Source organism: Sciurus carolinensis, chromosome X, assembly GCF_902686445.1.
Source record: "Sciurus carolinensis chromosome X, mSciCar1.2, whole genome shotgun sequence".
NCBI classification, from domain to species: Eukaryota; Metazoa; Chordata; class Mammalia; order Rodentia; family Sciuridae; genus Sciurus; species Sciurus carolinensis.
The window spans coordinates 92,746,143-92,770,787 of NC_062232.1; the positions used below are offsets into that span (position 1 = coordinate 92,746,143).

At 35.4% G+C, this 24,645-nt stretch overlaps 1 protein-coding gene across 9 annotated transcripts in view; it reads left to right on the top strand.

Annotated features, from left to right (window-relative positions):
- The first annotated feature begins 210 nt into the window (after positions 1 to 210).
- Alg13 (ALG13 UDP-N-acetylglucosaminyltransferase subunit) overlaps positions 211 to 24,645 on the top strand; it is a 71,284-nt gene continuing 46,849 nt past the window's right edge. For 6 of the 9 annotated variants that reach the window (XM_047535602.1, XM_047535603.1, XM_047535605.1 and 3 more), the window contains exons 1-3: positions 211 to 343; positions 1,188 to 1,350; positions 4,522 to 4,660. In XM_047535602.1, coding sequence (XP_047391558.1) covers positions 263 to 343; positions 1,188 to 1,350; positions 4,522 to 4,660 — 383 coding nt within the window. In that variant the 5' untranslated portion in view covers positions 211 to 262. Of the gene's footprint in view, positions 344 to 1,187; positions 1,351 to 4,521; positions 4,661 to 8,165; positions 9,432 to 24,645 lie in introns of those variants that run through there. The other 3 variants (XR_007106371.1, XM_047535606.1, XM_047535608.1) reach the window with 3 other exon arrangements.

A 24,645-nucleotide genomic window follows, 5' to 3' on the forward strand; every position in this document is an offset into this window, starting at 1 on the left:
CATTTTTTTGAAAGAATAAATTACACTCGGCAATTTCTCAAATTATGGTGAGGGTCTGGTGATCCTACATGTCAACAGTTTAGAACCGAGACTGGCACGTAGACCGTTAAGTCTTTGGCTCCACCCCCCTGGTGACATCGCTCCAGTCTAACTGCCTACGGGAGGCCTTTACGGACTTCCGCCATTTGCAAAGAATGCTGCGGCCGCGTGGCTCTGCTACGTCACATCCGGCCTTTGCGATTCGGGATTTCGAACCCGCGCGATGAAGTGTCTGTTTGTTACCGTAGGGACCACCAGCTTTGACGACCTCATTGCTTGTGTGTCGGCGCACGACAGCTTACAAGTGAGTCGGGGAGGCGGGCCGGCGGGGACTCGGCTCGCCTCGCTTCGCCTCGCCTGGCCTCGCTTCGCTTGTCGCTAGCCGCCTTTAGCTTTACTACTAGCCTTCGTAACCTTGCCTGACCGAAACGTTTGGAAAGAAACCTCCGCAGCTTTACCTCAGGTGCCTCCGCCCCTTTGCTGGCTCCTCCCAGTGTCCTTCTGGGCCCTCCCCCACCTCTCCAGCACCTCGGCGTCCTGGGTCTGCGGTTTCCTCTCTCCCACCGCCTTCCCCTGCCGCTCTTCCTCCGCTCCGTCTCCTTTCCCCAGCTTTCCCCCTTTGGGTCGCCTCTGCCACGCTTCCCAACGGCTGTGCCTCTTGGAACTGAGGCTCTCGTCGCCCCGGGAACCCGGAGTCCGCCTGCCTCCGGTTTCCCGGCCGCCTGTGGGTCCGGTGGTCGGCGGCAGCGTGCGGGCTTCCCGGTTGAGCGGCCCTCGTCCCGCTCACCGAGTCCTCCGGGACCGCGTCCCTGGCCACGCGGCGTGTCCGTTGCGCGTCTTCTCTTGACTCGGTGTCCTCACTGCCCAAGCAGTGAGGCAGAACCTGACTGTTCCTTGGACCCCCTAGTTTGGTGCCTTTTTCAAAGTTTTCCCGTTCGTATTTATCGGGACCAGCTCGGTGAGCTGGCAGTTAGATTTATTAGAGCGACTGAGGTTCCTTGTTGGTCTCAGGACGGGGAGAGCTGGCCACAGGCGGGCTGTTCGGCAACGCGGGAGCGGGTCTGAACACCGACCTCAGGAATTGTTGTTGTTACTGCTCTTACAGTAGCCAATTTAAAAGGCCCGCGTTTTCTTATTTCCTGTTTTAGATCATCAAGAGCCTTGGTTACAACCGACTTATCCTCCAAATCGGTAGAGGAACGGTGGTACCGGAACCGTTCAGTACTGAGTCATTTACTCTGGATGTTTACAGGTACAAGGAGTCCTTGAAAGAAGACCTGCAGAAAGCAGATCTTGTTATTAGTCACGCAGGTAAAGTGTCTTAGAATCTCAGGATTCAGTCTTTGGTAAACCGTCATTAAGTAACTGATGTGAACATTTTCCTGGCAAAGTTAAAACCACTAAATGAATTGTTACACAAAATAAATTCACCATAGCCCTGTTGGATATAATTACTTGATTACAATAATTGAAAACTTCAGCGCAGAGAGTATAGTGTTTCTGGGTGCAAAAAGGATGGGAAATTGGTCACTGTAGTACAATTTTACAGTAAAAATTCCTAAGCACAAAGGGGCAAAATAATTTATCCATTGACATGTGCTATGAATTATCAACCTAAAATTAGTACTAGGGCTTAGATCTGAGGGAGTGTTCAGCCTGCTCATTGGTTGGATTGGTATTGGAGAAATTGGCTTTGAAAAAAATTTTTTTCATTTTTATTGAGTGTGAAATGCAGTTAAAATATTCTTTTTTCCCAACATTTTTATTACTACATTATAGTTGTATATGATGGTGGGATTTGTTGTTACAGATTTGTAAATGCACACAATATAACAACAAAAAGTACTCTAACAACCACTTTGTGTAAGTCATTTTCAGGTCTTTAGAGAACCATCTTGATATCATTAATGAGCCTTCCAGTACCTTTAAGAGAATTGCTTTTGGGTAGCAATATAGTTTTGACTGCTGTGAGGAAGGTTGTTTTTTTTTTATTTTGTATTTATTTTTATTTATTTATTTATTTTGCGGTGCTGGGGATTGAACCCAGGGCCTTGTACCAACTGAGCTATCTCCCCAGCCCAGAAGGTTGGTTTTAAAAAGTCTAGTTTGAGAAGAGGAAAGTCATTAGAAATAGACATTACTGACATATAGGTAATTAAAAATGCATTGCATAATAGCTGACAATTTTTGGCATGGCTCAGGATCTTTTTCTTTTTTTTTCTTTTTCTTTTGACACTCTGTCTCCCTACTTTGCTTAGGGCCTTGCTAAATTGCTGAAGCTGGCCTCCAATTTGTGATCCTCCTATCTGAGCCTCTTGAGTCTCTGACAATACAAGTGTGTGCCACCGCACCTGGCTTGGTGTCTGTTCTTAACTAGTGCCCTGGCATAAGATATACCTATATCCCATGCACATTTATTCACTCACATATAGATGATTTTAGATTTCAAAGTTGAATTGTTCTCTTTGCCACCATCTCCTTAGAGCATTAATATCCAGGATATAGAAATACCTCAAAAAACTTAATACTAGAAAAACAACCCAATCAATAAATGGGCAAAAGAGCTAAACAGATACTTAAAAAGAAGAAATATGAATGGTCAACAAAAGAGAAATGCAAATTAAAAGTATACTGAGGTTCCATCTCATTCCAGTCAGAGTGGCAATTATCAAGAATACAAGTAACAATGTTAGTGAGGATGTGGGGAAAGAGGTACAATCATACATTGTTGGTGGGACTATAATTAGTATAACCACTCTGGAAAGCAGTGTAGAGATTCCTCAAAAAACTAGGAATGGAACCACCATATGACCCAAGTATCCCGCTCCTTGGTTTATATCCAAGGGGATTAAAAATCAGCATTCTACAGTGATTCAGCCACATCAATGTTTATAGCAGCACAATTCACAATAGCTAAGCTATGGAACCTCCTTAAGTGCCCTTCAACAGATAAATGGATAAAGAAAATGTATGTATACACAGTGGAGTATTAGTTATAAATAAAAATGACTTTGTGGCATTTGCGGGTAAGTGGAACTGGAGACTATCATGCTGAGTGAAATAAGCCAGTCCCCAAAAGTCAAAAGTTAAATGTTTTCTCTGATACACCAGAGCTATCCAAAATAAGGGGGGGAAGTGTTTAAAAATAGAAGATCAGAGGAGTAGACAAAGGGGAATGAAAGGAGGGGAGGAGAGATGGGATAAGGAAAGTCAGTGGGTTGAATCTTACCTAACTTTCCTATGTACATATATGAATATATCACAGTGAGTCTCACCATTATGTACATGCACAAGACACCAATTAAAAAGAAAAATGGAATGAAACAGGAGGTGGAAGGAAGGGAGGGGAAGGGGAAATACTAGGGACAGAATTAGAGCAACTTATATTTCATGCTTTTATAATTATGTCATAGCATATTGTCATGTATAACAAAAAACAAAAATCAGTTTTAAAAAGTTGAATTCCTGATACTGTATATATACATATTCATAGAGGTCTAGCCTTGACTGTCTTGGGGATGGCACTTCACAGGTAAATGGTACTCAGAGTTTTTCTTTATTGCTGCCTGTCACTATTTTAGGCTTTCTTTTACTGCTTGTGGTTAAATAGAAGTGAAGTACAGTTATCCCTTGGTGTCCACCATTGATTGGTTCCAGGACTCCTGAGGATACCAAAATCTGGAATGCTCATGTCCCTTATATAAAATGACCTATTACATGTAACTTGTGTGCATCCTCCCATAAACCTTAGGTCTTCCTTTAGATTACTTATAATGCCTAACACAATGTAAAAGTCATATAAGTAGTTGATAGGCTATATTTAAGGGAGTAATTATTAAGTCTACATGTTCTTCTATTAATCAAGTCTAAGTATGCAGAACCTGAAGGTACAGAGGGTCTGCTGTATAGTTTCACATGCAGTGTGTTGAACTTGAATCCTACTTGGATTCAAGGCCACTCCAGGATGTACAGCTAGAGAGCAGGTAATAGCAATAAATCAGGCCATACTATCATCAGCAGTAATAAAATGTATTTTAATTTTTTAATATTTATTTTTTATTAAATTTTTTATTTTTATAGACTGCATACTGCATTTTGATTCATTGTACACAAATGGTGTACAACTTTTCATTTCTATGGTTGTGCACAATGTAGATTCACACCATTCCTGTAACCATACATATACATAGGGTAATACTGTCTCATTCTACTGTCTTTCTGTCCCCCACTCCCTCCCACTCCATTTTCCTCTACACCATCCAAAGCTCCTTCATTCTCCCCCTGACCCAATAAAATGTATTTTTAAAATTCAGGTTTATAACAGTAACTGTTAAATATGTGTTTGTCATTTTTAAGATATAATTGAAAGGTCTGGTTTAATGACCTGTCAGTTTAAGTTATTCAGCTTGAGTTCTAAACCACAAAGCTTGGTAGAGCACCTTGACTTTTTAAAAATCATATTAACAAATTTTATTTTTGTAGGTGCAGGAAGCTGTTTGGAGACTCTGGAAAAAGGCAAGCCACTTGTGGTAGTTATAAATGAAAAGTTAATGAACAACCATCAACTGGAATTGGCAAGGCAGCTACACAAAGAGGGGCATCTTTTCTATTGCACCTGCAGGTATACTAGGGGCTAATTATTTTATCTCTTACCTAATACTTTCCTTAGCTGTTCTTACTTAACCCATCTCTCTCTCTTGCCTCTTACCTTCTCACACTTACCAAACAAACTTTGATTTTCTTACCTATAAAACCCTCTCATTTGTTTCTCCCTTTGACTTTGGTCTGTGTTGTATTTTCTTCTGTATCTGTGGCCATTTCTTTGCATGTAAATATTTGAGAATGTATGAGTATGTGCTCATATTGGTGTGTAAGTTTTTGCGAATCTAATTTTTAGTTCATTATTTAAATTTTCAGCATTTAGGGAAGACATTTGCTTATTTCAGTTAAGATTTTGACTTTACTCAGTTCACTGGAATCCCTAAATTAAAAGTACTTGTTTATTTATTCAGTTGCATCTAATATGTAATGGGCACTGTTTTAAATGCTGGGGATACAGTGATAAACAGATAAAAGTTCATGCTCTCATGGTACTTAAATTCTAGTGGTGGAATTTCACATGATGAAATACGCTACCTGGGAAGTAAGACAGGGTGATGCCATAGTTGGGCCAAAGACTAATTAGGTAGAATCCTCAGATAAGACTTGATAAAGTACATGACATTTGAGGTGATACCTGAGTACAGGGATGAGCCAGGCATGGGAAGCTATAGACATCAAGGAACAGCAATTGCAAAAGCCCTAAGTTAGGAACTTGAGAGACTGCTGTGCTTGAGAAACAGGGAAGGTTAGTGTGGCAGGAATATAGTGAACAAGGGAGAGAGTAGTATGATGCTGGGAGGGGAAAGTTTATGTAAGAGTTCTGATTCTATTCTATGTTTAGTGAGAAACTATTGGAACTTTTAAGCAGAGGAATTACTTTATGGTGAGAAGTATTATTTTCTAGAAGTATATTAGAATTCAATAAGAACTGATCAACATCTGTAGGGGTGCCAGGCTAGCTCAGGGGCAGGGAAGGGCCATGGAGTCAAGACCCCCAGACTCCAGGAGTTGGGTAGAAGTATATTAGAATTCAATAATAAATGATCAACATCTGTAGGGGTGCCAGGCTAGCTCAGGTGCAGGTAAGGGCCATGGAGTCAAGACCCCCAGACTCCAGGAGTTGGGTAGAAGCAGGCTTGTGGTGAGCAGCCTGCCAACTTGTTTATTGCGGGAATAGGTACACATTTTATAAGTTTCTTGCCCAATCACAGTGTGCCATGGGGGATCAGACCGCCAGGCCCCTATACAGGTTCCCTTGGTAACACTAGGTCAACTTGGGGCAGTTGTTTACTTTCCTAGGTAGGAGAAATGGAATGCTCCTCTCTGCAAGTTTACACACTTGAGACATTAACTGCTGTGAGCCAAGAACTAGGATTTCTCCCAACAAACATCAAATAGAAGGATGAAGAAAATTGCTGATTTGTTTTCTGTTAGTTCTTCCTTGACACTAGAAGCTTGCTAAAGGGCCAGGTCAGTAATTCTCAATTGTTTGACTTTCAAACCTAGCCTAATTGGAAGTATTAAAATATCTTTTATAGTATATTATATTTTTATAGTAAATTGATGTTGGTTTTAAAATAAAGAACTCTAGAAGAAATTAGCTAGAACATAAAAACCTTTTAATTTTCCTGTTTCTGTATGTTAGGCACTCAGTGAATACTTAAATCCATTCATTAAATGTTCATTGAGCACCTATTATGTGTCAGGCATTTTTCTAGGCAGCTGGTATATATATCAGTGAACAAAATGAAAGATTCCTGCTCTCATTGGGAGGAGACAGATTCATTGATTGTTTTAGGAGTAAAATTGTTGTTGTTATCACACCTTTAATGATGGGGAGGAGGGATGACGTCAGAGAGCCAGAAAACTGCTAGAACTAATAAATGAATGCAGCAAAGTAGCAGGATATAAAATCAACACTCATAAGTCTATTTATTTCTGTTCATAAGTGATGAATCCTCTGAAAGAGATTAGGAAAACTACCCCATTCACAATAGCCTCCCCCCCAAAAAAATATATGTGGGAATCAATCTAACAAAAGAGGTGAAAGACCTCTACAATGAAAACTACAGAACACTAAAGAAAGAAATTAAAGAAAACCTTAGAAGATGGAAAGATCTCCCATGTTCTTGGGTAGGCAGAATTAATATTGTCCAAACAGCCATACTACAAAAGCGCTATGCAGATTCAATGCAATTCCAATTAAAATCCCAATGATGTACCTCATAGAAATAGAGAAAGCAATTATGAAATTCATTTAGAAGAACCTTAAGACACCCAGAATAGCCAAAGCATTCCTTAGCAGGAAGAGTGAAGCAAGAGGTATCTCAATACCAGACCTTAAACTATACCACAGAGCAATAGTATCAAAAACAGCATGGTATTGACAGCAAAATAGACAGGCTTTGTAATATAGAAGCCTATGAGAAGACAAGCTAGATGATTAAAATTATGTATGCCTCAGATAATGGGCACAGTTTTTCCTTGGGTATTGGATATTGTTAGGGATTAGCATCATTGTTTTTGGATTAGCATGTTTTCCCCAGCCCTTATATTCCCCCCCTTTTTAATTCTAATTAGTTAAACATGACTAGAATGCATTTTGACACATCATACATGGGTTAGAATTATTTTTTTAAAGGGAAATAAATTTTCATCTTCCTAACTGGTTTATGCAAGTCAGTGTTCTTAGATGCTTTTAATGAGTATTTTCATTGAAAATGTTAAATCAGCTTTGATTTTATGTTGGTACATTATAAAAGGAAAAGCACTGATTTCATGAACACATCCTGACATTTTACTCAGATTGAGAAGGAAACTATACAAGTCTTCTATTATAAAATTTTAGAAGTCTGTCTTATATTAATTTCAGGAAATTCCCAAACATGAAAGCATTAAGAATACTTCTCCAAACCTAGGCTGGGTGGTGGTGTGTTTGTTTTTTAGGTGGCTGATAAACATACATTTCTGAGGTAATAGTTGTATGTTGTTGTTCAGATCCTTATTGCCAACATGCATGGTGATTGTATATTGCTTAATTATATATTAACGATAGTAAATTGCCTGTAAAAAATGTTGTATCACAATCTTCATGCATGGTCTAGCTTAACTTTTTGTCTGGCAGCTATTACTTTTGGTATCATTTATTCTGTTTCCATATATTGTTTATTTCATTTTACATTACCACAATCCTAAGAAGTATTACAAACCTATGTGAACGCATTTTTCATGATGTAACAGTTCTGAAATATTTCGGTTGACCTAAGAGAGAAAGTATCTATTGAATTTGTACTGACATTTTGTACTATTCTTTGTATTATGATAATAATCTTAGTATGTATACCTATTAAAGTACATTAAGTTTTACATGAACAGTTTAAGAGGCATATTCTTGGAAGTTTAGATTCACATGTACAGTTTGAGGATTGTTGTGTCCTTGGAAGTTAGATTCAGTCATCAAGTGGGCAGCAGATGAATTACGGAATTTTCTCCCGTTACCTAATGTTTTTCTTCTTTTGTTTTAGCACGCTTCCGGGGCTGTTACAGTCAATGGACTTATCAACACTGAAATGTTATCCTCCTGGCCAGCCAGAAAAATTTTCTGCATTTTTGGATAAAGTTGTTGGATTACAAAAATAAACATTAAACTTTCAGCACTTTAAAAACATAAAAACACCCATAAATCCAACCTGTGGAATGTGAATAAGTCAAATTAAATACATAAAACATTTACAGACTAATATAAATTAATAAACTTCCTACATTTATAGAATATATAGGAAATTTTGTGGTGTGAACATTGCATTTGGGTTCAAATCCTAATTGCAATTTAGATTTCCCTAGTCTTTGTTATATAGTGAGTATTCACAGGTTTTTGTCCTACAATCTCAAATGCATTTGGAATTGTGGTTAAAAAAAATGAATGAAATTTGGAAACTGACAAAAACCATAAATATAGTTTGGTGTTCCTTTGAGTAAAAACTGAAACAGTAACAAGTCACAATTTTTTTTTGCAAGAAAATCAGCATCTTTCGCTTCATAATATAAGGAAACAAAAAATTCTGGGTTGTCCTCTGTGAAATATAAAGCTCAATAATTGCCTTAAAAAGATGATTAAGTTACTTATTGTGCTTGGAGAAACTACATTTATTGTGATGAATAGAGTAAAATGGATGTATTCACTTTATTCCCCTCTAAAATGTGGTAAAATCATCTTGTCCAATGTCAAAGTTTTAAAGAATCGAGAAGAATAAAAAAACTTAGTAGGATTTACTGTTAATTTTTAAGGATACCCTCTCAGAGTGGTAACTAAAATTTTACTATAATATAGATGTGAACAATTTATGTGCTTATAAAATTAGTTTTACAAATGAATAGTAAATGATCCTAATATAATGACTTAAATATATGGTTTTAAAATTCATATTAGAACTCGAGATAGGTATATTGTGAAATTCTTTTCTGATTTGAGAAAGTGGTCTTGAGGTCTTTTAAGATACATTAGATCATTCCTAAGTTCCCATAATTCTCTGATAGATCAGATAGTTTACCCCTGAAAACAAAACATTCAATATACAGACATTCCTGTTAAATTACTCTGACAAAATGTTCAAAGTTCCAAGCATTTTACTTGGGATGCATTAATAATGTTTTTTGTAGATTTATTTTCTTGATTATTTTTCTTTGGCTAATAAAATCTTACTGATGGTAGAAGGTGGTGGCTGAGAAGTACTCTGGGTAGCAGGAGGAAGCCAGCTTCAATTAAAATATTGCTGAGAATAATCTAAAAAGTGAGTAATCCACATATATATAGTTGAGAATTCACAGCACCATAATTGTATATTAATGTATAATGTTTTAGAAAAGGTCTTATTCAAATACAGGGACTGAATCTTACTGTTTTCTGGGCCCTCTTGATGTTTTTCTTGTTCAAGAAAAAGTTGTTGGCATAAAGCTTATGTTGGTCACTCAGTCGTACGGTTATTTTATGGCAGGAAGTACTAACTGTAGAGAATCAGGAATGAAAGTGTCTGCTCAAGTATCAGACAACCAAAGAAACATTGGGCCCCCAAATCTCTTCTCCTTTCCTGCAGTAATGGACAATCTAGATTCCATTATTTCATTTAATAGAGGCATAAGCCAGTGCTGTCCATTGTGTGCAGTAACATCTCTGACTACACTTTTGTGGAATTTTATGTTGTGGGGTTTAAATCAAAGGATGCTTTAGAATCCTAATTTGGTAGGAATCCTCAAGATTATCTAGTTCATTCCCATGGTTTCTCAGTTGAGACAAGAGGTCAGAGATTCATTTGCCTAGTAGCAGTTCCTTGACCCTGTCCTGTGCTCTTTCTACTATACCATAACATGTTTTAAGCTTTTTGTTTATAGTTTGCTCATTATTTAGTTTCATTCCCTTTGAGGAAGGTTTATTTCCAGAAGTTCTTTGTTTGTTTAGGAACTCAGCAACCTGTGATTCTTGAGTTTTTGGAATCTACCAAAGTCGTCTTTATAGGATTGATGCTAGATTGAATTAAAACTTTAAGATGATTGGAGACAGAAAAAAATTCCATCTCCATTAACTGCAAATGAGGAAACAGGCATATGATAAATTTCCGAGTTTACATCATATTTGTTTTGGGAAAAAAAATTCTATTTGCCGTATTCCTCAAAGTTCCTTTTCACTACGTGATAGATTCAGGTTCTTAAGAGTCAGTGAAAAAGTGGAATGCAGTTAATTTAGCAGTTTTCTGAGAGGTATTTATATTTCCGGGGATAAGGAAACAAAGAGTTTATTGGGAAATTCATACCATGGATAGGTTTAGAGGTGAAAGGTAATAGAAAGTTTATGGTGATGGAGAAGATGAAGTGATGTAATGTTTTGGATGACCTTGGGAATTAGGAATTTTAGATAATGACATTTGTAATTGTGAGGAAGGATCTGAAAGGATCCCAATGAACTTGATATAGGGTTCTGTAAGAATCACTATCTGAAAGTACTGTCAGGTGTTTTGACTTGAGACCAGTCAGAGCTCTACTGTGTATGCTTTTAAAGGTAAATCTCATAGAAAGGATAATGTAAAAAGATTGTGACTAAAGTCAGAAATGATGCAGTAATATAGATTGTTTTGCCTTTTATTATGGTGTAAACAATCCCATTTATTTTATAATGTTAATTTGCAGAGATGACTGAGTCTACATACAGTTTGAAAGGTGTGTGGACAGATTGTATGGAATTTATTTTTGGAAAGATTTGGAATGGGTGATTATGATAGCCATGTGGTGATCAGTTTTTGTTCTATAAAATTGTACCATATTTTACATTGGGAGTAGGGAATGAATTTAACAGTTAACACTTTCTGAGTACTTAGTACATATCGGGCACTATTCAGAACACTTAATACTTACGAACTCATTTAGTGTTTCCAGTAACACTATGAAATAGTTGATATTGCCCCATTTTGCAAATGAGGAAATTGAGCTCAGGCGTTTCATGCCATTTAAATGTGTAAGAGATAGAAGGAGGTCTGGAAATTATAATTGAAGGACTGCATTCTGGTATATTTCCTTCATTTGTGGGGATAAATGAAGACAATATTTGGGACAAAATATTTGAATTCAGATGACTCTTCCCAGAAAACTCAGATTGTGTGTTGGCTACAGATACATATGTGACCTATTCGAGTTTTTACATTGCTACTTTATAGCACACTGCTGACTATTTATAGAGAAACTTTTCCTAGTTTATGTGATGGCAAGTTTTTTTTTTTTCCTTAAATGTTTGTGGTTTTATGTTCTTTTTTTGATCCTCTTTGCTTCGTAGTTTTTTTCTTGGCATTTTCACCACTTCTAGAGTCTCTACTACTGTTGCGTCTTCTATATATATCTTCCAACTTTGATTAGGGTTCTTGAATGGTTTCCAGTTTCCTGTTTGTTAATTCTGTAAGCACTTGAAACATAACGTACTCCAAACTAAAGTCTTATTTCTCCTTTTCATGTTTCTGAGATCCTTATCTTCATTAGTAGTACCCTGTTTAGTCAGTCCTCCAGGCTGTAACTCAAACTTTCACCCTTTTGTAGCTAATTTATCCAACATTGTTTTACTTCCTAAATATCTCAAGCTCATTTATTTATTTGTATATTTAGTCTTTTAATATAAATACATATTGTGAATCTACTTCTGTGTCAGTTGGATTCAATACATGATTCCTGCTCTGGAGGAGCTTTTAAATAGTCTAGTTGGGGAGGAACTATGTCTTACACATTCTCGAGTCCTTGTCCTGAAATAGACTAGGCTCCATTAATGTTGAATGTACTTCTGTAATTTAGTACTCTTTTCTGATATAAAGTAGGATTTGATATTGGTTCTAGGGAACAGTCATCTAACATTTATTTCCTATTGACTTGACTCTTAAGTATCTCTCTCTTGTTCAGAAGATGTGACCATCACAATGTATTGTGAAGTTCACAGGACCTAGGAATAGCATTCTAAATATCATTTGTTGATCCTGTGAATTATTCTGATGGAATTTATCAAATAATAGTACTTATTGGGGATTTATGGCAAAACATTTAAAAATCAAGTATATAAAGATTAGTAGCTAGTGTTTTCCAGAAAGAGATTATGTGGAGAAAGATTTAGAATACCACTAAATGATATGTAATTTTTAAATTGTTAATTCCCTACATGAATATTCTAGAGTGATGTTTATATTCTTTTAATCCTTAGAATTTTGTAAGTGGGTAAGCAAAAAGTAGACAAAAACTTCAAACAGGAATGCAAAATATATGCTTTTCAACACTGATAATGAGTTTTGAAAAACGTTTTGAAGGGCATTATTATGCCAATATGTATGTATAGATAGATAGACTCAGTCTTTCTTGTCTAGATTTTTATTTTCATAAATTTTTACCACAGCCTTGCCAAAATTATTTTGATTTACACACTCACATCTTTGGATGTGAGTTTTTTCTTGGCCGCTGTAGTTTTATTTTCTGAGGCAGTGGTTTTTACATTTTATTTGATTGAGAAACCCTTTAAAATACAACCGTTGCTTCTCTCTGTACTTATATACCACTTTTCTCTCTGTACTAATATATAACTTTGTAATTTAGGAAAATTGCAGGAACCAGGTTAAAAATCCCCAGACTGAAGCCAACTTCAGTGATATTATTCCTTAGGCATTGTTGATAGTGTTTTGGTAGTAGCTGCCAAACTCCTTTATAATTAAACTCTTCCAATTAAATACATCCATGTTTAGTAATTTCCAGTTTCTATAATGTAATGTAACACGAGCCACAAATTTCTCGTTTAAAACATACCAAGTGGCATATTTTGAAATTAATAGTCTCAACTATTACCTCACTGTATCCCATGTCTTGTGTAGCACTATTTCTGGTTGGTAAGAAGGATTAAATGGAATATATCGACTATTAACTCACTGTCTATATCCCATAATGTCTTTATAGCGCTGTTTCTAGTTGGTAAGAAGGATTAAATGGAATATGTTTTATTCATAGTAATTATTTTAGGATATATGTTAGACTCTTTTGCGAAGGTGACCCTTGAAGCATTGTATTTACTTATTTACTGTCAAGTGTGCTTCTGTAAGTACTTGTTTTCTGAACTCCGTCATTGTTGGAATAACATCTGTCAGAAGGTGTATGTTGCATCTTTTTCATTGTTCATTTCTACTTTTGTACAGGATAACATACTGGTTATTTTCCACTGCCAGCGTGAAGTGGGTAGCTAATACATTCTCCAAATTTATAAGTGAAAAACATTACTAAATCCTGTGTCTAAGAAATTTTCTGTATCTCAGTTTTCCCACTTGAGAATTAATAAAACTAACTTCCCTTGTAGGTAATTTCTAAGACATCAGTGTGTGATATGTTTGAAAGTTAAAAAGTTTTCTCTTGTTTTTTGTTTTAAGAAGTAGTACTAGGCTTAGAGATGTTTTCCAAGAACTCAAAGTAAGTAATCCTAAATGATACAGAAAGCAGGGTCTTCATTATAATCCATTGTAGAATTTATGTTCAGTAACTAGTTGGGGTTATAGTTAGAAAATTTAGATTTATACAGAAATTTAACTGAATGGGTCTTTCCAAATGCTTCAAAGAAAAGGTTCTAATCTGTATTCCTCCCTGCCTCCAAACCCCTGTGGACCGATCTTAAGTCAAACAGAAACCAACCCTCAATGTTTCAGTATCAGTGTTATATATTTTTAACTAAAGTATTGTTTTCCCTTTTTTTTTTTTTTCAAATCTTTATTTTAATGCTTCAGGTGAAAATGGGGAAGAGAAGGGAATGAATGCAAGTGGTCTGTTTTGCATTTCTGAACAGGGATCCCTGTGCTAGGAAATCCATTCTTATTTTTATCTTTATTTTCTCCCTAAAACTTGAGAAGGGTATTTGCTGAGCAGGACTGTGAGGCTATGTTTTAGTGTTCCCTTCCTTCAAATCCTCCTTTACTGTTTGAAAGTCCACCATGAAAAGTGACAAGCTGTAGTTCAAGGGTACTGATTTTTTTTAAAAAATTAGTTTTATATATATTTTTAGTTATTGAAGGACCTTTATTTTATTCATTTCTTTATATGCGGTGCTGAGAGTCAAACCTGGTGCCTCACACATGCTAGGCAAGCACTCTACCACTGAGCTACAACCCCAACCGAAGGGTGCTGATTTTTTGTTTGTTTTATATCGGGAATTCAATCTGAGGTACTCTTACCACTGACTTACATCCCTAGTCCTTTTTTAAGACAGGGTCTAGCTAAGATGCCGAGGCTGGCCTTGGAACTGTCCCAGCTTCCCATTTGCTGGGATCACAGGCATGTGCCACCATGCAGTACGTAAAGGGTGTTAAAAAATGTTTAAAAATATGTTTACCATTGCCATTTCAGTAATGAATTGTAAGAGGTTCTACAGGGTTGTTTTCCTCAGTTTACCCCATGTTATTGGGTATTAAAATACTAGAAATAAATTATTTAGGACTAAGTTTTAAAATTGCCTTTTCATTAGGATTTGTTACACCTATAGCTTGTACATCACAGATAATATTTCTGGGTATATACCTCAGTTGAGACTTGGAATGTTACTTTGGAGTTAAAACCATTAGTATTCATGTGTTGTACTACAAAGAGTTTCCCTATTTGATCATTGAAAGAAGAAATAAACAGTTCTAGAGAAATTAAACCATAAGTCACATTTTCTAGCTTAATTGTAATATAAAAAGTAGTAATAAAATTAAAGTACCCCTTTATCATGATTGGTCAGATATATTAATTTTCTCTGACAGAAGAATTTTTTGACAAAAGGATAATTTAGCAAATTGCTTTGTCGGATGGCAGCTAATAGCAATTATTAATTAGATGCTTAAGTGCTAAACGCTGAACTTGAAGTATCTTTTGTAATTATTCCATAACCTTAGGTTTAGATCACAGAAAATGTCTAAAGCAACATTTCTCAAACTTTGAAATTTAATAAGTGATCTATGGAGGAAAACTTGGGAAAGGCCAGCTCAGAATGTTACTCTAAGCATTCCTTAGAGCCATTAATATTGTTCATGGAAATTTTGAATCTCAAAGATAGGATTATGGTATGCACTATTTATTGAAATTTTGTCTTTGAAGCTTTATTTTTAGGAGCAGTTATTAACGAATTGTGGGATGTATCAGTTCTAGAGCAGTGGTTCTCAAAGTGCATTCCCAGACCAACAGCATTAGCATCCTCTAGAAACTTGTTAGAAATGTAAATTATTGGGATCCATGCCAGATCTGCTGAATTAGAACTTCTGGAAGAGAGGCAATATGTTTTAAAAAGCCCTCCACTTGAGATATACAGGATCGAAGTAGCTTGCTGTGGAAAATGGCCAGTTGGGATTACAAGTGCGATAGAGGTTTCAAAGAATAATATTAAACACCCTGAAAATTGCTTTCTATTATATATATACAAGATGAAATGTAACATTTTCCCACAGGTCTTTTTAAAATAAAATCCTGTTGTATCGAGTTTCAAAATATAATCTGTCCATAACCACCTTGAGCCCTTGTTCACATTTTTTTTCTGTTAAGTGTGATTCTTGTAATAATTGGTGCAAACATCAGAACATTATAGTTTTAGTTCCGGTGCTATTATTGATTAGATGCAAATATTGAACAAATTTGTAGTTATTCAAAACCTGCTTATCTGTAAAAATAAGTTATGGTTGTAAAATTTTATTTCTTAAGTTTATTATGCAATTCTATTCTTTACTAACAATGAAATGTTTAAATTTTTAAGTTAAGGTAATGCATGTAAATAGTTTAAAATATTAACTAGTTCTACAGTCTTGCATCCCACTTTTTTGCCATCTGAATCCTGCTTCTTGTAAGTGATCATATTATGTTTTATAAATAGTATGTTGAAATTGGTTTTAATTTTCATTTTAAAAATTTGAATATCACTTATAGGCTTCCAACATAGGAGACTTGAAAAATCGATATTCTAATAGATCATAATTATATAGATTTATATATACAATTCTATGGTATGATGTTTAATACATGTACACATGTGTCAGTGATTAAATTAACATATTTCAACTCTTACCTATAATTTTATGATGAGACATTTAAGATTTACTTAGTTATATTAAAATATATATTATTGACTATAATACTCTGCTGTACAATAGATCTGAAAATATGTGTCCTGTCTGCCTGTAACTTTGTACCCTTTGATCAGCTGCCATTTTCCTACAAACTCCCACCTCTCCTAGCCTCTGGTAACCATTGTTTTACTCTGTACTTAGAGTTCAGCTTTTTCAGATTCCATATATGAATCATGTAGTATTGGTTTTTCTGTCTGGCTTATTTCACATAGCATAATGTCCTCCAGGTTCATCCATGTTATCACAAATGACAGGATTTCTTTTTTAAGACTGAATAGTATTCCAGTGTGTATACAGCATTTCTTAATTCATTCATCTAATGATGGGCATATAGATTGAATTCATATCTTGGTTACTGTGAATAATTCTTCAATAAATATGAACATTCAGATAATCCTTCTGCACCGATTTCCTTTTCTTTGGATATATATACCCAGAAATGGGATTACTGGATTATGTGGTGGTAGTTTTTGTTTGTTTGTTTTTCGTACTGGGGATTGAATCTAGGGGTGCTTAACCACTGAGCCACATCCCTAGCCCCTTTTTATTTTATTTCTTTATGAGACTGGGCCTCTGGCTTTGAACTTGAGATTCTCCTGCCTCAGACTCCCAATCATTCATCTTTTTGATAAAAGTCATTCTAACAGGTGTGAAGTGATACTTCATTGTGGCATCACTCTTTTAATTTATATTTTTCTGATGATTAATGATGCTGAGCATTTTTTATGTAATTTTAGCATTTGTATGCCTTCATTTGAGAAATACCTGTTTAGGTCACTTGCTCATTTAAAAAATATAGTTATTTGTTTCCTGTTAGTGTTTGATTTCCTTATGTACTTTGGATAGTCACCCCTAATCAGACTTGTGGTTCAAGATATTTTCTCCTTTTCTGTGGGTTGTCTCTTCATTTTGTTGATTGTTTCCTTTGCTTTGCAGAAACCTTTTTAGTTTGATGCATACCTGTCTGTTTCTACCTTTGCCTGTGCTTTTAAGGTCATTAAAAAATGTTGCCCAGACCAATGTCGTGGAGCTTTTCTCCTGTTTCCTTCTGGTAGATTTATAGTTTCAAGTTTTATATTTAAATATTTAATCCATTTGGATTTGATATTTGTAGATGCTATAAGTATCCCTTTTTATTCTAATACATCTGAATAGCCATTTTTCTTAATACCATTTTTTGAAGAGCCTGTCCTTTTCCCTTTTCTTTGTACCTCTGTTGAAATCAGTTGACTATAAATGTATGGAATCATTTCTGGGCTTTCTACCCAGTTTCATTGGTCAGTGTATCTGATTTTATGCCACTAGCATGCTGTTTTGATTATAATCATTTTGTTTTGAAATCAGGAAGTAATATGTTACTAGATTTGTTCTTTTTGTTCAAGATTGTTTTGGCTGTTCATGGTCTTGTGGTTCTATACAAATTTAAGGATTGTCTTCTCTATTTCTGTGATAAAATGTCATTGGAATTTTGATAGGAATTGCATTGAATTTGGAGATCACTTTGGGCAGTACAGACATTTTTACAGTTTTCTTCCAATTCCTGAACATAGGATGTCTTTCCATTTATTTGTGTTTTCTTCAGTTTCTTGGTAAATGACTGTTCTGCTTAGAACTGTGTCACTCTTTTCTTTTTTTTCTTTTTTTTCTTTTCGGTACTTGGAATTGAATCCAGGGGCACTCACCACTCAGCTACATTACCCAGGTATTTTTTAAATCTTTGGTTTCTTTCAGCAGTGTTTTGTAGTTTTCAGTACAAAAGATCTTTCACTTAAATTTATAGGTAGAGGTTGGATTGTAGCTCAGTGGTAGAATGTTTGCCTAGCATTCTCAAGACATTGTGTTTGATCCCTAGCACTATGGATATTTTTCCTTTTTTTTTTTTTTTCAGGGCCTTGCGCGTGCAAGGCAAGCACTCTGCCATTGAGCTAAATCCCCAACCCCAGATCCCTAGCACTATGAAAAGGAATTTACACACAAGTATTTTGTTTTTGTTATTGTAAATAGGATTGTCTTAGTTGCTTTTTTGGATAATTCTTTATTAGTTTATCAAAATGCTACTGATTTTTTTCCATATTTTTAATTGCATTATAATGATATACAGTGGTGGAATTGTTAAATATTTTGTACATGCACACAATATAAAATATAATTTGGCTGTTATCATTTCTTAGTATTTTCCCTTTCCCTGTATTGAAGATCTATCTTTGATTTCATGAGATCCTCCACCATCTTTCTTTTCCTTTTTCCTCTCTAGCTTCCACATGAGAGAAAATATACAACCCTTGACTTTGAGTTTGATTTATTTTGTTTAACATAATGTTCGTAAGGTCCATCCCTTTTCCTGCAAATAACATAATTTCATTATGCTTTATGGCTGAATAAAACTATTAGGTATAGATACCACATTTTCTTTATCTGTTTATCCATTGGCAAACACCTACACTGGCTCCATAGTTTGGCTGTTGTGAATTGTGTTGCTGTAAACATGGGTATGCATGTATTGCTACAGTATGCTGACTAATTATTTAGGATAAATACTGAGGAGTGGTATAGCTGGGTCATGTGGTGTTTCCATTCCTAGTCTTTTGATTTCCATAGTGGTTGTATTTATAGTCCCACCAACAATGTAAGAGTATTCCTTTTTCTATACATCCTCTCCAGCATTTATTATTGTTTGTATTTTGGCCGCCATTATAACTGAAGTGAGATGAAATCTTAGTGTTGTTTTGATTTGAAATGCTACTGAGTTTTAAAATTTATTTTTTAGTTGTAGATGGACCCAATACCTTTATTTTATTTATGTGGTGTGGAGGATTGAACCCAGTGTCTCACACATGCTAGGCAAGTGCTCTGCCACTGAGCCACAAACTCAGCCCCTGCTACTAATTTTTTATGTTGATTTTATGTTCTGCAGTTTTATCATATTACTAGTTCTAAACAGTTTTTCATTGGAATCTTTAGGGTTTTCTATATATAATATCATGTCATCAGCAAATAGAAACAGTTTCACTTTTTCCTAAGCTGATTTTCATTATTGAGAATGGTCTTAGCTATGGATTTGTCATTCATGGCCTTTATGTGTTAAAATACGTATCTTTATACCTATTCCGTTCAGTTTTTAGCATGAAGAAGTATTCGGTTTTAAGTACCTTTTCTTTATATTTTGAGATAGTTGTAGTTTTTATCCTTTATTGTTATATTTATATTTATATTGTATTTATATTGTCATATTTATTGATTTCTATGTGTTGAATCATACTTGCATTTCAGGGATAAATCTCATGATAGAATATAACAAGTTATCAGGTCCTAGACTTTTCTTTGATGTGAGACTTTTTATTACTGAGCCTATCTCTACACATTATTGGTGTCTTCAGATTTTCTATTTTTTCATGACATAGTCTTAGTAGGTTGTCTAGAAATTTCTTCTAGACTCCAATTTGTTGACACAAAATTGTTCATGCTAGCTTTTTATGATCCTCTGTATTTCTGTAGTATCTAGTGTAATGTCTCTTGCTTCTGTCTTTTATTGATTTCAGTTGTCTTTTTTCCCTAGTCAGTTTAGCTAAGGGTTGTCTTATCTTTTTTATTTAAAAAAAAAACTGTTAGTTTCATTGAATTTTTTTCCTACTATTTTTTTTAGTTACAATTTCATAAGTTTCTGCTGCTCTGAACTTGAATTTTTCCTTCTAACTTTGAACTTAATTTGTTCTTTTTCTACTTCCTTGATGTATATAACACATTAGATTATTTATTTGAATATTTGAGATCTTTCTCCTCTTATTTTTTGGCAATACTGGATCAACCCATGACTTCACACATGCTTGGCAAGTGCTCCACCACTGAGTTCCATCCCCAGCACATTTTATTTTGAATCAGGGTCTTGCCCAGGTTGACCTTGAACTTTCAATCCTCCTGCCTAGCCTGAGTAGCTGAGATAACAAGTATGTACCAGCACAGCTTCCCTTTTTTAAAAAGTTAATTTGTGGGACTGGGGATATATATAGCTCAATTGGTAGAGTGCTTGCTTTGTATGTACAAGGCCCTGGGTTCAATCACCAGCACCCCCCAAAAAATTAATTTGTGCATTATAATTATAGATTTTTCTCTCCAGCTTTTCATATGAGAGAAAATTTTTGACCCTTGACACTCTTGAATCTGGCTTATTTTACTTAGCATGATGGTCACCAATGACGTTGATTTACCACCAGTGAAAATTTCATGCTTCTTTCTGGCCAAGTAAAACTCCATTTTATATATAGAAAAATGGATTCTATACATCACCTTTTCTTTATTCATTTGCTTGTTGATCAGTACCAAGGCTGGTTCCATAACTTAGTGATTGTGAATTATGCTGCTATAAACATTGATATGCATGTATCATTATAGTATGCTGATTTCAGTTCTTTTGGACAAAGACCAAGGAATGGTATAGCTGGATCATATGGTGGCTCCATTTCTAGTCTTTTGAGTCATCTTCATACTGCTTTCTAAAGTAATTATGCCCATCTGTAGTCCCATCAACAATGTATAAGTGTACCTTTTCCCCCATGTCATTGCCAGCATTTATTGTTCTTTGTATTTTTTTTAAAAACTTTTTTTTAGTTGTAGATGGGCACAATACCTTTATTTTGTTTGTTTATATATGGTGCTGAGGATGGAACCTAGTGCCTCACACATGCTAGGCAAGCACTCTACCACTTAACTACAACCCCAGCTCATGTTCTTTATATTCTTTTTTTTTTTTTTTTTTTTTTGGTACTGGGGATTAAACTCAGGGGCACTTGACCACTGAGCCATGTCCCCAGCCCTGTTTTGTATTTTATTTAGAGACAGGGTCTCACTGAATTTTTAGTGCCTCAACATTGCTGAGTGTGGCTTTGAATTCGGGATTCTCCTACCTCAGTTTCCTGAGCCACTGGGATTACAGGTTTGTGCCATTGCACCCAGCTTCTCTACATTCTTACCAATACTTGCCATTATCTATCTTTTGAATACACCCATCCTAGAAGGTGTGAGGTAGAAATACACTGTGGTTTTGATGTGCATTTCCCTAATGACTAATGATATTGAGCATATCTTCATGTACTAATCAGCCAGTATATATGGAAATGCAGCTCAGTGGTAGAGTGCTTGCCTGTTGTGCAGTATACCCTGGGTTTGAGCTCAGGCACAGCAGTAGGGAAAGTGCATGGGTATATATTGATTGATAAGCAAGTGAAAAGATGTTCAACATAATTAGCCATGGGGGAATGCAAATCAAAGTGAAAACCTACCTCCTACTTAGGATGGCTGTAATCAAAAGAAGGATAACAGTAAGTGTTGGTAAGAATGTAGAGATGTTAGAATGCTCATACGCATTTCATTACTAGTGAAAATGTAAAATGGTGCAGCTGTTATGGAAAACCTTGATAGTTCCTCAAGGAACTGTCCATTAATATGATCTAGCTACTCAACTCCTAGATACTTACCCAAGATATTTGAAAGCATGTCCAAATAAAAACTTGTATGTGAATGTTTACAGGAGTATATTCATAAATGCCAAAAGTGGAAACACTCCCAATTTAAAATTTTTTTGTAGTTGTAGATGAACAGAATGCCTTTATTTCATTTATTTTTATGCGGTGCTAAGGATTGAACCTAGTACCTCACACATGCTAGGCAAGCGCTCTACCATTGAGCTACAGCCCCAACCCCAACAATCTCAATTTGTATTAACTGGTGAATAAATTATTGTTTATGCAATGGATAGAAATACTGACACATACATTACTACATGGGTGAACCTTGAAAATGTTAATGCTAAGTGGAAGAATTTAGTCACACAAGACTATTGTATGATTACATTTATTTGAAATGCCCAGAATAGGTAAATCTGTACATTAGAAAGTAGATTAGTGGTTGGTGGGAATAGGAAGACTGGATGTTGGTGACAATAGAATGTGCAGTTTCGTTTTGGGATAATAATGTTCTAAAATTGTGGTGATGGATGATGCAAAAGTGATTATATGAAAAACCATTGAATTGTACACTTTTGAAGTAGGTGACTTGTGTGGTATGTGACATTCCAAAACTGTTAAAAAATCCACTCATTTTAACAGTACAATTCACTAATTTTAATGAATATAGTATTTGTGCAAATGTCACCATAGTTTTAGAAGATTTTTATCATTGTAGGGGGATGCAGTGGCTCAGGAGGCTGAGGCAGGAGGATCACAAGTTTGAAGCCAGCCTCAGCAACTTAGTGAGGCCCTGTCTCAATTTTTTGTCTCAAAAAAAAAAAAAAAAAAAGAGGGACTGTGGATGTGGCTCAGTGATTAAGCCCTCTGGTTCAATCTCTGGTTTAAAAAAATTTTTTTATCACTTTAAAAAAAATGCCTTTGTGCATCTTTTAGTCAATGCCTATTTCCACTCCGGCCCCACTCTCCTGCTAATCTGCCTCTTATCTCTATAGATAGACCCTTTTGGCCATATTTCCATATTGGAATCATGCATACGCTTTTTGCAACTGGCTTCTATATAGGGCCAGTTTCTCTACATCCTTGCTAATATTTGTTATTGTATTACCTTATAACTGTCCTAGTAGGTGTAGTGATGTCTCATTGTGATTTTAATTTGCATTTTCCTTTTTTTTTTTTTTTGGCATTGGGGATTGAACTCAGGGGCCCTTAACAACTGAGTCACATCCCCAATTCTTTTTAATATTTTATCTAGAGACAGGGTCTTGCCAGATTGCTTAGGGCCTTGGTAAATTGCTGAGGCTGGCTTTGAACTTGAGGTCTTCCTGCCTCAACCTCCCAAGTCACTGGGATTACAGGTGTATACCATTATGTCCAGATGCATTTTTGTAATGGCTAATAATGCTAAACATCTTCTTATATGCTTATTAGCGCTTTCTGTATATTTGGTGAAACGTATTCGTAACTTGCACACTGAAATATTGGATTGTTTTCTTGTTGAGTTTTGGAAATTCTTTTTTTAAAAATTTTTTTAGTTATAGATGGACACAATACCTTTATTTATTTTTATGTGGTGCTAAAGTTTGAACCTAGTGCCTCATATGTGCTAGGCAAGTGCTCTACCACTGAGCTACAACCCCAGCCCAGGGAATTCTTTATATATTTTTCATACAAGGTTTTTTGTTTAGATTTGTGATATACAAATTATTTCTTCCAATTTTGGGCTTGTATTCTCACTCTCCTAACAGTGTCATTTGCCAAGCAAATGTTTTTAATTTTGATGAATTCCAGTCTTTTATGCTGTATCTAAGAACTCTGCCTAACATGAGGTCTCCTGTGTTTTCTTGTAAAATTGTTTTTTAAGAAATTTAATGTTACACATTGATTCTGAGCACTTACCTGGTTTAAATGTCAAAGCATAGAAGAGAGTATATATAGGGGAGGTATCTTTGCAACCTTTCCCTTGCTGCTTTCACCATTCCTGAGAACCAGTTAGCCTTCAGATACACTTAAAAGATATATTTTACATTTAGTTCTGTGATACATTTTTAGTCAATTATCTATAAGGTGTGAGGTACAGTTCTAGGGTCATATTTTTTATATGATCAATTAATCTGGTACTAGTTAGTGAAAATACTCCTATGTATTGAATTTCCCTTGCACCTTTGTCAACAATCAGTTGATCATATTTGTTTGAGTCTACTTTTGAGTGCTTCCTATGTATGCTATTTTATTCCCTTTTCCTTGTAACTCTCTTTGTCATCTTACTCCTGAATTTTCCTGGTCTTTTTTTCCAGTTTTCTTTTATTTCTGATTCTCTTTCTCCCTCTCCAGTTTTCCCTTCCTCCATTCTCTTCCTGAAAAAGAAGTATATGAATTGTATTAGTTGAAGTTTTATACATCTTATTTTTAGTTTAAAAAGCAATAGATAAGAATAATTTGTATTTTTCTTTATTTGTAAAATGTGCAAAAGAGGATTTAGCTTTTTAATTTTAAGTCTTCATTTTTCTTGGCAAATTAGTGGTATTAAAGCAAGATCCATTGTTCAAACAGTATGCTTCAGAACTTTTGTAAAAGGCATTACTTCCCCTTTGTTAGGGTTTCTTCAAGAATGTAACAAGGTAATTTCAAATTGGCATGCTAAGGGAAGTCAAGGTATTAGTTGATTTTTCTACTGTGCTAATGTTTTTCATTCCTAAATTACAAGTGGTTATTGATGTTTTCCTGTAGGGTGCAGTCTTGATCACTTCTGGATCCACAAGAAAAACCATTTTGAAACTAGTTTAATGTTTCATCTTCTGCAAAGCTAGTATTTGACTTTTTATTTTTTTGCTTTGCTGGGGCTTGGACTCAGGGCCCTCCCACATGCTAGGCATGTGCTCTACCTCTGAGCTATATTT